The 16881-nt window shown below is 38.8% G+C and overlaps 1 protein-coding gene across 1 annotated transcript in view; it reads right to left on the bottom strand.

The window, feature by feature from the left end:
- LOC122669844 (E3 ubiquitin-protein ligase HOS1-like) overlaps window positions 1-713 on the bottom strand; it is a 43312-nt gene extending 42599 nt beyond the window's left edge. Inside the window, exon 1 of the mRNA XM_043866718.1 lies at window positions 477-713. Coding sequence (XP_043722653.1) covers window positions 477-593 — 117 coding nt within the window. The 5' untranslated portion in view covers window positions 594-713. The remainder of the gene's footprint in view (window positions 1-476) is intronic.
- Between the last annotated feature and the right edge of the window lie 16168 nt (window positions 714-16881).

Below are 16881 nucleotides of genomic sequence, written 5' to 3'. Positions count from 1 at the left end.
TTGCAACTTGAAAGCTCAGTTTCTTAATTCCCTAATGCCAAACTAGCTGTTCACTTGAATAACCATACCAAACCCAATTTCGTAACACAATCACCAAGGTGACTGTGGAAGAGCTCTTAACTGGTCACTGCAACTCTAACTTTCGTATTGGCACTGGCAAAAAAAAAATTGGGTGAACATTTGGTAGTTCTCTGTTTTTCACTTCCCCCCCCCCCCCCTCACTTCAATACCAACAACTCAGAATATGATCCACAGGTTCCAACGTCGAAAATATCCAACCAAGATGAACTCCACCAATTCAATTTCAAATGAAATTTACCAAAAAAAAAAAAAAAAAGGGGATATCAAAGCACCTCATCATCGTGTGTTTCACCAAATCACTCGTTTAAATGAACCTCTCGAGGAAACCAAACTTGTAAACCAGTAAAAACACAACCAAATGGTACTGAAAATTGACGTTCCAAATAAGATTGTACCTTTACAGCCTTGCTATCGTAGTTTGGTTGCACCGTTGACAGAATAGACCCCTTAGCTCTGCTGCCATCGTCCAAGTCGGAGATTGCAGTACCTTCCAGTGACATTCTCCTCTCCATGACCTATCGAGCGAGTAATAGAATTGAACTTCGCAGATATTTGAACAGTTTTGGAACCCTAACGGGACATAGCAAGAACGAAGAGAGAAGAAATGACACCGATTCGAGTCTGCTTGAAGAAGCTTCACGAGTTTATAGGTTTCTCGTTTACTATACCAACAGCAGACAAACAATAAGCAGAAGATCCAGACTCTTGAGACTTCAATCAAGACTGTTGGTTTCCTTTTTCACATTTTCAAATTTTCTTTTCCCCTTCCAAGTTCAAATTCATGTCTTTTATCTGAATGATGCAAATTTATCAAACTATTTACTTTTTAGTGCGAGGCCTTAGGCAAGTCTCCAACAATTACTTTAAAGCACTTGATAGTTGATAATGTTTTTCAGTTATTTTGGCTACTACAAAGATTGGTTTATCAAAACAAAAAACTACTATTACCACTCTATTACTCGGACCAATCTCAGGCGGCGCTCCATCAAATTCATTAAGGATGATCAGGGTACAATTGTTGAAACCCCAAAGCCATCGCCCATATCTTTGCTACGCACCTTACACAACTGTTCTCTTCTTCTAACCTTCGGATGCTAGTTTTGTAGAGTGTCTTTTTCCTACTATTTTTCACGCTGGTCTCCCAACATTGGAGGAGGTTAAAAAGATCGTTTTCTCTTTTGGCCCTTTGAAGGCCCCGGTATGGATGGGTTTAATGCAGGGTTCTTTCAAAAATATTGGGATCTTGTTCAGTTTGATGTTTTTAATATGACTGCGGAGTTTTTCAAATCTGGATTTATCCCTTATAGTTTGAATCATACCTTAATCTGCCTTATTCCTAAGACTGAAAATGCTTCTATTGTTGGTGATTTCAGGCCCATCAGCCTGTGCAATGTTGCTTATAAAATCCTATCTAAGCTTGTGGCCTCCAGACTAAAGAATTGTCTTAAGTCTTTTATCTCTCCATTTCAGGCTGCCTTTATCCCTGGCATACAGATTATTGATAATATCATCATGGCTCAAGAAATTTTTCATTATTTTAAACATATACGAGGCAAGGGGGGATTTGTTGCTATTAAAATTGACATGTCTAAAGCATATGATAGGATTGAATGGAACTTGATTAATTCCATCTTTCAGTTTCTAGGGTTTGGGGATAAATGGACACTTGATATCTATTTTAATTTCATCCTCTTCTTTCTCTATTAAACTTAATGGGAGCCCTTTTGAATATTTTCATGCATCTAGAGGACTTTGGCAGGGCTGTCCCCTCAGTCCTTACCTTTTTATTGTGGCTATGGAAGTTTTGTCTCGCTTGCTCCTGGCTTACCGTGAGTTGGATATGTTTCGTGGGGTTAAGGTTTCTAGGTCAGCCCCTGAAATTTTGCACCTTTTATTTGCTGATGACATTTTCATTTTTTTGTCGTGCTACCCAAGAGGATTTGCTTACGATTAAAGCTATTTTGGACCTTTTTTCGGATCTCTCTGGGCAGGAGATTAATTTTGCCAAGAGTGAGATTCACTTTAGTAGGAATGTTCCCCTTGATGTCCGGCAGTCTCTCTCTGCCCTTATTGGTATTAAGGAAATGTCCAAGAATTCGATGTATCTAGGAACCAATCTCTTTCATGGCAAATCAAAATGTAGGGAGTTGGGTGGATTGATTCTGCGTATGTAGCGTAAACTTGGTTCCTGGAAAACTAAATTCTTATCTTTTGCTGGGCGTAGTGTCCTTATAAAATCTGTCCTAGCGTCTACACTTGCTTTTTTGATGCAATGTTTCAAGTTCCCTAATCAAATCTGCCGCAAGATTGATTCCATCTGTCTTAACTTCTAAATTGGTAATTTGTCTCCTGATAAGAGAAAACTTTCTTTAATCTCTTAGGGCAAAATGTGTCGTCCCAAATCCTGTGGGGGTTTGGGGTTTAGAAAAGCAGACCATCATAACAGGGCTCTCCTTTTAAAATTAGGTTGGAGATTAATCTCTGAGCCCTCCTCCCTGTTGGCTCGCGTCCTGAAAGCTAAGTATTTCTCTAAATATAGTTTTTTTTATCTTGCCACGAGAGTCAAAAAGGGCTCGTGGACTTGGAATAGCATTGCACAGGTTATTCCTGATTTGGAGCGTATGGTGTGTCGGCGTATTGGCAATGGTCACAATACTTCGTTCTGGTATGATAAATGGATTCCTTCCCTTTCAGGTAACCTATCTCATACTATTGCTACACCCTCACCCTTACTGTCCAATGATAGACTGTTGAGGGTTAGTCATTTTCAAAAAGATAATAATTGGAATTTTGATCTCTTACATGATTGCCTTCCTCCCTTTGTTGTAAATCATGTTCAAACAATTAAGCTTTCTGCTTCAGATGATCAATGGTGGTGTATTAAGACAAAATCTAGTCTTTTTACCACTAAAGTTGCTACAAAAACTTTATCTTCCTCTTCAGTAATTTCTAATACTTTTGTTGGTTGGTGGAGATTTTTTTGGAAACTTAGGCTTCATCCTAAATTTAAACTTTTCTTTTGGTGTTTGTTCAATGCAGGGCTTCCTACCAAGGATATTTTATCGAAATGGATCCAGATTGACTCTACCTATGCTCTCTGTGGAAATGGTGTTGAATCTCTATGGCACCTTTTCCTTTCTTGTGATTGGGTTAAACGCATCTGGGCTGTAAGACCACTTGGGTTAAGGCCTGATTCTCTGGGAGTTGCTAGTTTCAGTCTCTTCTGTCAATTTTTCTACCTCCAGTTTCGGTCTGATGCATTTATGTTATCATGGTTTTTTAGTGTTTCCATTATTACTTGCTACTTTATTTGGACTTATAGGAACAAGGGTGTGGTTGGGTCTGAACAACCTAATCCCTCAGGGGTGTTGAAGACTGTTCATAAATGGATTGTGGATTTGAACTTGTATCCTTCGTATTTCTTTTCTTTGGAATGCATGGACAATAACTTGCATATATCGCTAAATCCTTCCTCGCTTATCTTACCCTTTTATGATTATCCTATCTTAATTTGTGCAGGTTTCAATTCCTCTGGACTAACTGTGGCTGGCTGGGCCTATCTCATCTTGGTACATGGACAGTTTAAGTTTTTTTATGCAGGGACGTTATGGTTCACTGCGGAATTGGTTGACTACATTTTTGCGATCCGTAAGGGATTGAACCATGCTGCCTACATTGGGTTGCAGATTAAAGAAATTTGGTGTGATAATGTGGATCACTCAATCTCTTCCATCTCCAACCAAATGTCTTTGGCCGTGGTACTTATTTGATAGCTTACTATATATATCGGATTTAACCCAAAATATACAATTTAGGCTTAGCACTAATAGTTTTTGTATGACTGTTGCCAAAAACCTGGCAAAAAACGCTTGTAATCCGACTCCCGCACCCTTCTTAGTTTCTAATATATATTTCTTTCTGGGTTTCATCAACAAAAAAAAAGAAGCTACTACAGATGGACATGTTCGGGATTTGTTTTATTTTTTGTGTCATTATGTATCTTCTAAGAGGACCCATCATTACATTAAAGATAATATTGTACAAACTCTTGCTTCTTTAGTTTAATATATGTTTCTCTTTTCCCATCATTAAAAAAAAAAAAAAAAAAAAAAACTACTGCATAGATTGGGAATTCTTTCACCTAGTTTAATGGTGCATTTTAATCATATGGTTATTCCCTTTAATTCAACATATTATACTTGAAAGATTCTTTTTTATAAACAATTTTTAAAGGATCAAAATGATACATGACAGTATTAGATTTATAAAATTAACACATAATTAGATGATATCAAACCTACAAATTTAAGGTTGTTGGATGTCAACAGCAATAGCTATGTTGCAAAAAAATATTGGTGTAATCTTTATAAAATTATCGATACTAACTATACTCATAAAATATTGAGAGTAAGGATGAGCAAAAAAATGAGTTTAATTTCGTCAAATTTGCCAATCATACTGCAATAATTGTTGACATTTTCTATCCTAAAAAAGTTTGTCTTAACAAGCTATCAAAATGGGTCATCTTATATAAATTTTTTTTTTATGATTAAAAAATTAATTAAGGAAAAAGGCCAAGTATAAAGACAAAGTCCAGTTGGCAAAATCAACACACTCATCCTCCAACAGCTGGTTGGAGGTTCCTACAGGGGTGTGGAAGGCAATATGACACTGTAATACACTTTCAAAAGTAAAGAATCTACTATGGACAGCATGCGCTGCCTTAGCACTAAACCACTAGAATATTACTATGGATGTTCAATGCCAACGCTGTGGAATGATTATTGAATCAAATGATCATATTTTTCTATATTGCTCTTTTACACGCGCAGTTTGGTTTGGGTGTGCGCTATCATATAAGTTGCCAGTTGGAGAGGATGCAAAGCTTCATCGGTGGATTCAAGGCTGGTCCTATTTTGTTGAAAAAGGGAAGAATGTTTCAAGGAAGTTAACATCACTATGCTCGCTCTTTTGTGTGTTGGTTTCTTTAGAGGGCTCGTAATGACCTCATTTTTTGGAGACAGAGTTGGACACCGGAGGAAGTAATAAGGGCAGCACATGATGCCACCGAGGAGTTTTTAGCTGCTGAAGTTCAATCTGGAGAGGAAATTAGATCACCAGTACAGAATTCCAACTTGGTTTGGTCACCACCACTTGATGGGAGTCATAAAATTAATTGTGATGCAGCTTTGAACAAGGATGGCAGTGGACTGGGGGTTTTTTGATATGGGACCATTTAGGGGGAGCAAAGAAAGCAGTTTCCAATCCGATGGTTTTCAAAGATATTATGATTGGTGAAGCTCTATCAATTTGGGAGGGACTTTTGGAGACCATTTTTGAAGGCACACTGAAGGTGCAAGTTGAAAGTGATAATTAAGAAGTGGTGTCCTTCTTGACATCTGCTGCTACCTCCCCTCCCCTATCTGTTCAGCCAATCCTAGAGGATATCTAGTATTTAGTTACTTATCTGGATGAATGCTCTTTTATTTATATTCCAAGGGCCGCGAATGGTATTGCGGATTCCCTTGCAAGGAGGGCACTATCTATTACAAAAAGGACAGTATGGCCTAATTCCGATCCTTGTATAGCTGGTGAGGCTATATCAGACCACATGAGTGCTTTTCGTGTTCATCAATAGACTACTTTTTGACAAACAAAAAAAAAATAAAAAAAATAGGACACATGTCTGACTCCTATCTAATCAACAAAACAACCATAAAGGATAATACATAAAAAATAGGGATAAGGAGAAAACATCAATCAAAGGATGATACCATCATAATCCAGGGAGGGGCAAAACATCAATAAAAAGATGATACACTAAAAACTAGGGAGGGGTAGAAACACCAATAAAATGTTGATATATCAAAAAGTCGGGGATGGGAGGAAAATGAGTGGAAGGTCCCAACAAGCCGCAAGATGCATATTTTTTTTAATATGTCTGGGCTCTTTGAACGAATGGGAAGGAGTTTATTTCTTATTTCAAAAGAGATGGTTTCCTATATTTTTTCTACAGTACACGAGGACGAGGTTTATCCTCTTTTATTTCTTTTCCACCAAATATGATACATCACAGCACAGGAAGACAAGCTTACCAATAATGTCGAAGATTGACTTCCTACTAAAACTTTTTAAAAGTCACCTCTACTCTCTCTGAAAGGAGGGATATTATGATGTTGTGGCCAACACTTACTATATAATTTAACCTTTGTTTTATTTATTTTATTATTTTATACTACTAGTAAATTTTTTTTTATTTTAATAATTATGGCTTGACTAGTCAAACTAACTACACAATCGAAATTGGACCAGTTTTTTATTTGATGCATGGAGTAGTTTTATCAGTTATACTAAACGTTTGTTTTGTTTGGTAAAACTTGAGATACACTAATGTTTCCTATGCTTCTTTACTGGTCATTGTAAACAATATTTTGCCTTTGAATATATTGGTTTTTGTTTCTTCTCACACTTAGGTAGGATTGAAAATATTTGCGTCCATGCTATTTTGAAATGGGATTTGAGCTACCCTCACGACCTCACTTGAGTATATGGAATAACTCTTTTCCACAAGACTGTAATAACCTTTTTACTGGATGAAGTTTTAAGCATTTCTTGTTTGTGGGGTTTTAAGCAAAAAATAAAAAATAAAAAAAATTCAAATGAATAATTCCCAAAGGCAATAACCATGTTACAAAAGAATTATTGGTGTCATTTTTATAACATTATTGGTTTTGACTATACTCATAAAATATTGAGAGTAAGAATGAGCAAAAAAAATGATTTTAATTTCATCGAGTTTGCCAACCATATTGCAATAATTGTTATTATTTTCTATCCCCCCCTAAAAAAAAAAAACTCAATGGGGTGTCCTATATTACTTAGCCCTTGATTTATTTGTTTTATTATTTTATATTGTTATAAAACTTTTTTTTTATCAACTATGGTTTGACTAATCAAACCAATCCAGCCTTTGGTTTGATGTCTGAAGTGGTTTTAATAGCTATACTCATTATTATGTTTTGCTTGGTAAAACTGGGGATGCACTAATGTTTCCTATGCTTCTTTAGTAGTCATTGTAAATAAATTTTTGCCTTTGAGAATTGTTCAGGTTTTTTTTTAACATCGAAAACCCCACAAAGGGGAAATTTATTAAGCCTCGTTGGGCAAAAAGGTATCTACAATCTCGAGAAGGTTCTCTGGAAAAGAATTCTTCCAGAGACCCAAGTAATGGTAGCGCAAAGCCCACTTTTGAAGTAGAGTGGTACAAATATTTTCAGTCACACGATCATACCTACGTATGAGAGGAAACAAAAATCAAGATAATTCAAGAGGAGCTTTGCATCTGAAATGATGGTGAATACTTCAATCGATGGGAGCACAGAGGTGTTCACTAAACTGTGAATCAAAGCCTAGCAGTCGGAATAGAATCTCAATTGCCGACTTCAAGTCCAGTCTAATAGACATCGCTTCCCCCAACAAGTGCCAAACTATGGAAAACATGGTCAATGGCCACCAAAAAGAGCTTCCCTGTATCTTCTAGCACGAGGGAGCCCAGACCCATAACTCTAACCTTCAAGGAAAGGAATGCATTGTTAGGAAAGGAAACCCAATGGAGAGAATATTCATATTCACTCAAGATTGGATTTTTCTAGCAATCCATGTCTTTCCTAATTTAGAGAAAGATTGCTTGGGAGATAATTGAGTCACTTATAGTAACTCAATATATCTATCCCATGTGAGCTTGCAATATGGGGATTTTGTGAGAGAAATATAAATATTCATGAGATCACAAAATCACACAAGATAAGAAAACCCAAAGCAAAATCGCAGAGCTCTCTCTCCCTCCTAGAAAAATCATCTTCTCCCTCTCTTGTTCTCTTGGTGTTTGATCCTAGATGTGGTCCAAGCTATTGTGTTCTTGAAACTGTGGAGGAGTAACCTTGACCGTGGTGGGAACGCAAAGCTTGCGTGGTGCGTGGAAAGATTGAGAAAGGGCAATCATCGGTTAGAGGTCTTGCACTTGTGAGACTTAGGTAATAATCGATCCCTGCTTCGTTCTATTTTGAATGACTTCTCCATCGATACTGTGATCCTATTTACGCTTCCGTTACGATCGCATTAGCGATGCCTTCAGTGGTATCAGAGCCTCTTTATCGATGGGGTTGTTTTCAATTTTATTTGTTCATTATTTTATGATGCTCATAATTTTTATTCTGTTTATAATAATAAAAAAAAAATATTTGGAGGTGAGATGCATGTGCGCATAAGGGCCGCGGGCTGGCTGGCTGCGTGCGCCCCTAGCCACATGCACCCCACCCCTTAGATAGCCCATACCCCCTGGCCGTGTGCACCCTATAGCCTGTGGCATGTGTGCAGGGCTGCCAGCCGCATACGTGCACAGATAGCCTTGCCGTATGTGATTCTATTGTATGAATGTGCCCTTATTTTTCCCTCTTGTTTTGCTTCACTTTGTGTTGCAGATTTTTATAAATAAATAAAAAAAATAAAAATTGGTTTCATTAATGAAAGGGATTTTCATTGGAGAAGATGGGTGGAGAGATTCTTCCCTTCACCCACCTTCCCCAATTTGGCATAATGGTTTACTATAATTGTTAGTTTTATTTTAAGCATGTATATGATGGCTTTGTGGGGTAAGTATCATGACCATTATGACATAAGTTGTCATGGTAATAGCTATGTGATGTGCATGATCATAGTGACATTGGATTGTCATGGTAATGATCATGTAATGCACATAACCATTATGACATAAGTTGTCATGGTAATGGTTGCATGATGGATGCATTGGATGCACTTGATCATAATGGCTTGAATTGTCATGGTAATGATGTTTTATGTGTTTTTGGACAATTTTCACATAAATATTGGAATATTATTTTTGAGCATCATGTAAATAATGTGGACCATTTTTATGGAATGAATAAAATTACATGCATTAGATGTATGTGTGTGCTAGGCATGGCATGGTTGTGATTTTATATGTAATTTTCTCTATTATTCTCCAGGCAGTCCAATTTTGGTGGACTGGTTTCCTGTTATGTAATTTTATTTATTTGGAAAGGGTTGTAATATTTTTAACTTAGTTTGAAAATATTCATTGTAACATCGTGGATCATGGATCGTGGATCATGGATCATGGATCGTAGATCATGGTTCAGGGATCTTGCCAGTTCGTTGGAGACAAGAATGAAGGAAGGACTTGCTCACTTGAAGTGTCCTTAATTATTACAGTTTTCAAATTTTCCTGTAATAGTTAGTTGCATATGCATTATCACACTATAATTGTCGTGAGTAGGAGTGACATATGAGGCTATGATTACTCCCATCCATTTTTAGTCAAAGTGAGTTTGTCTTGGTTATGAACTCACATTGATTAAAGATGTTGTCCCATAACCATTGGTATTTATGTGTTTATAGTTTTCCTTGAATGGATGTGCTATTTTGTTTATACATTGGATGTATGCTTGTGGTTTAATATGCGTTCCCATTTTCCCTCATTATAATACAAGTGTGATATAGGAAGCCCTGGTTGGTGGGATTCTCATGGCCTCCCTTAGTTGGTGAGTGTAAAAATGTCATTGATCCACCCTTGTAGATACCGATAGGATAATATTAGGGTGAATTGGTGAAATTGTCTGCACTCATCTCACGTGTGATAGGTAGAGAATATGGTCAGTGGAATGTGTTCTATGATAATAGGCATTAACCCACAAACACCATAGTTCCCTCCGAAATTAAGGGTAAACACTTGACTTGACTGTGTGTCAGCCGATAGGAATGGGCATGACACTCAGGTGGCCAAATACATTGAAAGTCTAAGTGACGGGCAGAATAGTCCACCCAACCAAGATGCGAATGATGAACTCCGATAGGCTAAGTCATGAGCATGAGGGTTGGTCGTTTCCAATTCATGCCCTACAAGCTAGAAGGAAGCTTGGGATGTGACTGACCATTGATTGTTCTTACCTCAGTTATTTCAATGGTTGTAGATCATGCTAATTAGTAATTTTTATACATCATGTAGATTTTAAAAATGTCAACCCAAATGAACTATGCCGTCCTTATCAAAGACCATATGTTGACCGGCCCTAACTATGTTAACTGGAGGAGGAACATCAAGTTACTCCTGTCTGCGGAAGGTCTAATGTTTGTCCTAGATGAAGATGAGCCTGAATTCCCTAATGAGGAGAACCCTGAATCAAAGCCTGCCTATGAGTTGTTTCGACAGAAAAACTGTAAGGCAAAACTCCTCGTGTTGAGTTCTCTGGAGAAGACCATCGCTGATTCGATCAAGGATCTGTACTTGACCAAGGACATGATGGAGGAGTTGAAGGAGATGTATGGGAGGGAAGAACGTCATGCCCATCATCAACTGGTGACACTCCTCCATGGCACGAAGATGGCTCAAGGTACTCCGATTATTGACCATGTCATGAAACTGAGGAACTTGTTCCTGGATCTGGAGAACCTTAGGACTTCATTCAAGCTGAATTATAAGAAGGATGTCATCTTCTACTCATTGCCTCAAGACATCTACGGATCGTTTATTGTCAATTACAATATGAATAAACTTTCCGTGGAACTCCCTGAGCTAGGCAACATGTTGCAAGAGGTGGAAGCTGCATCCAAGAAGCATAAAGTGGAGGTCTTGACTACAGAGGACAAGTCTTCTTCCTCAAAGCCCAAGGGCAAGAAGAAGAAGAAGAAGGCTAACAAGGGCAAAAACCCTAAGGTTGGCGATAAGGGAATTCAGAAGAACAAGAGTAAGGGGACTTGTTTCTATTGTAAGAAGGACGGACATTGGAAGATGGAATGTCGTGCTTTCCTGGATGCTCAGAAAAAGAAGTAGGAGAAACAGGAAGAAGGTATTTCTGAAACCTTGGTCCTTTATGAGTCTAATTTGTCAGAGGAACCTACTAACACATGGTTGGTGGACTCGGGGTCTACCGCCCATATTTGCAACTTGTTGCAGGGGTTCAAGCTGACAAGAAGACTGAGTAAGGATGAAGTTCGATTGCGAACGGGTACGGGTGCTGAGGCCGCTACTAAGGCCGTTGGAGATTTTACTTTAGTTTTTTATTATAGTACTTTAGTTTTGAGAGATTGTTTTTATGTTCCTCATTTTAGGAGGAATATTGTTTCTGTTAGTAGGCTTGTTATGGATGGTTATACTTTCCTCTTTGGTAATAAATTAACTATTCGATTGAATAGTTCTTTTATTGCTTCTGGCCTACTGGATAATGGGTTATATCTCTTAAAACTGGTACTAGAGGTGAATGAGATCTCCAATAATTCTTTAAAAAGAAAATCAGCCTAAAATAATTCTACATACCTTTGGCACTTGAGGTTAGGTCACATTGGAGTAGAAAGGATAAACAGGTTGGTGAAGGATGGGCCTTTGGAATCATTGAAGGTAGAACCTTACCCAACTTGTGAGTCGTGTCTACAAGGAAAAATGACCAAGAAACCCTTCTCTAACAAGGGAAGAAGAGCCGAAGCAGTGTTAGAATTGATACACTCAGATGTATGTGGACCCATCAATGTTTAGGCGAGGTATGGTTACGAATACTTCGTGACCTTCACTGATGACTACTCTCGTTATGGATATATTTACTTGATGCACCGCAAGTCGAAAACCTTTGATAAATTCAAGGAATTTCGAGCGGAGGTTGAAAAACAGTTAGAAAATTGCATCAAGTGCCTTCGATCTGATCGAGGAGGAGAGTACTTATCAGATGAGTTCAGGGACTGTCTGAAAGAAGCTGGGATCATAACCCAGTTGACAGCCCCAGGAACACCTCAACAGAACGGAGTTTCAGAAAGGAGGAATCGAACCTTGTTAGACATGGTTCGGTCCATGTTGAGTTATTCGGAACTGCCATTGAGTTTTTGGGGTTTCGCACTAAAAACTGCCATCTATATATTGAACAGGGTACTAACAAAGTCTGTGACCAGAACACCTTTTGAGTAGTGGTATCGGCGTAAGCCAAGTCTTCAACATCTCAAAGTGTGGGGTTGCATAGCGCATGTAAAGAAACAACAGACGGATAAGTTGGAATCCCAAACAGATAGATGCTATTTCTTGGGATACCCTAAGTCTATAATAGGCTACTACTTCTATGACCCTGTTAATCAGAAAGTAATAGTTAGTAAGCATGCGACTTTTCTTGAGGATGACATGATCTCACTGAGATCAGATCCAGTGGTCATTAAAGAAATAACTAATGACCAAGTACCTTCAGCATCGACAGAGGTTCCAGTTGACGTACCGACAGTTGAGCAACAGCCTCAAGAGCCTAGGAGGAGTGGGAGGTCTATTAGGCCACCAACGCCACCAACTCGTTTGAACCTTCTCACGGAGGAAGATCAAAAGGTGGAAGAATTCCACATGGTGTCTGACTGTTCAGACACAGATCCTTATACTTACGTTGAGGCTCTTAAGGACGTTGACTCAGTGAAATAGATTCCATGGATTCTAACCATGTCTGGACTCTTGAAGATCTGCCAGTTGGGGGTAAAACCCATAGGGTGTAAATGGATCTACAAGAGGAAGAGAGGTGTGGATGGAAAGGTGGAACATTTCAAGGCAAGGCTGGTGGCGAAGGGATACACCCAGAAAGAGGGTGTTGACTATGATGAAACCTTCTCACCTGTAGCGATGATTAAATCCATTCGGATTCTATTGTCGATTGCTGCATACCATGACTATGAGATCTGGCAGATGGATGTGCAGACCACTTTTCTTAACGGTTATCTTGATGAGGTCATATACATGAATCAGCTAGAGGGTTTTGTCTCTCCAGGAGAGCAAAATAAGGTATGCAGGTTGTTGAGGTCTATTTATGGACTAAAACAAGCTTCCAGATCATGGAACATCCGTTTTGATCAAACTATCAAGGATTTTGAGTTTGAACAAAACATCGATGAACCATGTGTGTATAAGAAAGTCTGTGGGAGTGCCGTCTGTTTCCTAGTCTTATATGTGGATGATATATTGCTCATTGGGAATGATGTGGAGTTACTTTCATCTGTAAAGATGTGGTTGTCCAAAACATTCTCAATGAAGGATCTGGGTGAAGCCAGCTACATCCTAGGAATTAAGCTTGTGAGAGATCGTAAGAAGAGGATGTTAGGATTATCACAATCCACCTACATTGACAAAGTGCTTGAGGGGTTCAACATGCAGGATTCGAAGAGAGGTAGTGTGCCCCTCAGACATGGAATCGGTTTATCCAAGTTGCAAAGTCCTCAAACTCCTGAGAAAATTGAGACTATGAAGAGAGTTCCTTATGCTTCGATAGTAGGAAGTCTGATGTATGCCCATATTGTGTACCAGGCCAGATATTTGTCATGCCGTAGGGATTGTGAGTCGATATCAATCCAATCCAGGATAGGAACATTGGACAGCTGTCAAGGGGATCCTCAAGTACTTAAGGAGGACCAAAGATTACTTTCTTGTTTATGGTTATGATCAATTGTCAGTGGTTGGATATACGGATTCGGATTTCCAAATTGACAAGGATGACAGAAAGTCTACCTTTGGGATGGTTTTTATGATTGGTGGGGGTGCAGTAATTTGGAGGAGTGCCAAACAAAAGTCAACAACCGACTCCACAACAGAAGCTGAGTACTTGGCAGCTAGTGAAGCAGTCAAGGAAGGTGTCTGGCTCAAGAAATTCTTGACAGACCTAGGGGTGGTGCCTGAGCTAGTGGAGCGACCCATACAACTGTTATGTGACAACAGGGGAGCTATAGCACAAGCGAAGGAACTAAGAGCTCATCAGAGGAATAAGCATGTGGAGCGGAAATATCACTTGATCCATGAGATTATTCAGCGTGGCGATTTAGCCATAGCTAAGGTTGACACTACAGATAACCTATCTGACCCCATGACCAAGGTGTTGCCTCCTAGTGTTTTTGAGAAACATGTTGGGAATATGGGGGTGAAGTCCATGGGTGATTGGCACTGATGTACAAAACTCCTTCTATTTGAATAATAAATTCTTGTTTTGATTAGCATGATTAGTTGTTGAGCTCAGTTATTGTCCTTAGGTATTCATACCTAAAACTGTTCACCACTGGGGATGGAACTGGACATCCCATCCGGCATAGTGGTCACATTGTGTGTGCTTAGGGAGGTTATTTTCCAAGACACAAATGTGAGTGCACATTTGGTGTGTGCATTGGACTGGATCATTGAGAATTTCACATGTGGTGTACTGTCAGTATAAAGAAAATGAGATTCTCTTAAGTAGTTCACGATTGGTCCCTTGACCTGAGGGGTCCTTATCGATGCATTCATATGTTGAGAGTTTTGGTGTACCAACGGTTGATGTCTATCTCTGACTATATACCGGTGCGCTGGGTTCTCAGTGTCTGACTGTATTCGAAAGAGATGCCCAACACTGAACCTACAACCCATACATTGGGAATATGTTGAGGAGAGTATTCTATACAGGATTGGACCCAAATCCGGATCAGGTAGCATCTTCAAAATATTTTTGAAATGTTTTTAGTTATATATATATATATATATATATATATATATATATATAACATTATCTATTTTCTTGAACATTTTGTTTGAAATGTTTTCTGTTGGTCCAATCAAGGTAATTGAATCTCTCGATCGGTGTATCGGTTCATTGAGGATTGACAGTCCCGTACACATGACTTATATTGAACCATGCAACATTGTTTTGTGGGGGACTAATGCGTGTTTTAACTACTTACCTTGGGCGTAGGTTATTACATCTGCTTAGCATCTTCGATGGCCTTTTCTTAGAAGCTAAGTGGTATCCCATTGCGATCCCACCCCTTTCCTTTCAGTTCCATTCATCTACGCGGTGACGATTGATCGTGATGTCCTTTTCATGATCCTCTTGTAAGATTGGATCTTACAGTAGGATGGAGGAGATTGTTAGAAAAGGAAACCCAATGGAAAGAATATTCATATTCACTCAAGATTGGATTTTCCTAGCAATCCATGTCTTTCCTAATTTAGAGAAAGATTGCTTGGGAGATAATTGAGTCACTTATAGTAACTCAATATATCTATCCCATGTGAGCTTACAATATGGGGATTTTGTGAGAGAAATATAAATATTCATGAGATCACAAAATCACACAAGACAAGGAAACCCAAAGCAAAATTGCAGAGCTCTCTCTCCCTCCTAGAAAAATCGTCTTCTCCCTCTCTTGTTCTCTTGGTGTTTGATCCTAGAGGTGGTCCAAGCTATTGTGTTCTTGGAAATGTGGAGGAGTAAGCTTGACCGTGGTGGGAACACAAAGCTTGCGTGGTGTGTGGAACGATTGAGAAAGGGCTATCATCGGTTGGAGGTCTTGCACTTGTGAGACTTAGGTAATAATCGATCCCTGCTTCATTCTATTTTGAATGACTTCTCCATCGATACTGTGATCCTATTTAAGCTTCCGTTGCGATCGCATTAGCGATGCCTTCATGCATGAGTGAAGATATGATGGATCCCATGAGAGTAAAAAAACCTCAACTTGGGTTGATAAAGATGTTCACTAGATTGATGGACAGGCAAGAGTGCTGAAATAGTCTCCTCCACATACCTACTCACCATAATCATCCAATGGTGAAAGGCGGGGATGGTTATTTTAAAGGGCGTTGCATCTCGGCACTTCCAAATTTCTCACACAAAAACCTACATGAGCGGTGAAACACTCTTGTTGTTAACTCTAAGTCATACTATGAAATTGTCCCCATTTGAGGACTCAAGTCAAGATGCACCGGCTTGGGTGAGACAATGACCTCATCAATACACATGAAGTGAATGGTGAACCAAACCAAATGGATGTGGGGGCACTCAAGAAGAACATGTTCAACTATGTCTCTTTGGCAACACCACAACATGGACACAACTTTAAGTTCACCACATTCATTCTATTGAGGTTAACATGAACACCAATAGCATTTATGCAAGTCTTTCATATGAAGCTTTGAATTTTGAGAGGAACCTTTGAGTTCCATAATATTTTTCAAACTACCTTATGAATCAAGTTGACTCTAGAGCTAGAGGTAGATTGAAGGAGGGGTAAGGGAAGCTCCAAGGTGATAGACAAATTTAATAGAAAAAAAATCCTTTTAGGTGGAGTGGGGGGGGGGGGGACCCAACAAATTTGGTCCTAGAAATCCTCAGATCCTATGGGGATGTTGAGTATAGCCTCCACCTCATACTGTAAAAAGAGGCTTATCAAAATATTGATATTCCAATGAGCATCATTTATGATGAGATCAGACACCTAAGTAACTGTGCAAAGAGGAGGTTGAGGAGATTTTGCCTTATAAATAGAGAGTAATGATTGCTCTAAATCTTTCAAAATGCATCTCTATGCCCAAAAAGGTTGTGGCCCAAGATATGCTTGTGAGAGGTTTTCCAATCCAGTGAATTTTCCTCTCATCAAGTTTATACCCCATAAGAATTTGCACTTTGCTCTATTAATATCATCAAGAAGGTCATGAGGGATTTTGAAGTGAATCATATAGTATATTGGAGTTGTAGTAGTTACTACCTTCAAGAGGACTTTCCTCTCAACTGGCGACAACATTTTTCCTTCCATCTGCAATCTTGTTGAGTCTACTCCCTAATATTTTAGAAAGTGACATTTTTATTATTCCCAACCTCAATAAGGAGCCCCAAAAATTTCCCAAGGGTGATGAGACGTTGTACTCCAATAATCCTTGTAAAAATTCTGCACTGTCAGATTGTAGTATTTGGACTAAAGGAAGCTAAGGACCTCTGAAGATTAATG

This window comes from Telopea speciosissima, chromosome 1 (assembly GCF_018873765.1).
Source record: "Telopea speciosissima isolate NSW1024214 ecotype Mountain lineage chromosome 1, Tspe_v1, whole genome shotgun sequence".
Lineage (NCBI taxonomy): Eukaryota > Viridiplantae > Streptophyta > Magnoliopsida > Proteales > Proteaceae > Telopea > Telopea speciosissima.
The sequence above is the reverse complement of the archived record's forward strand: the minus strand, read 5'-3'. Positions and strand labels throughout refer to the sequence as shown.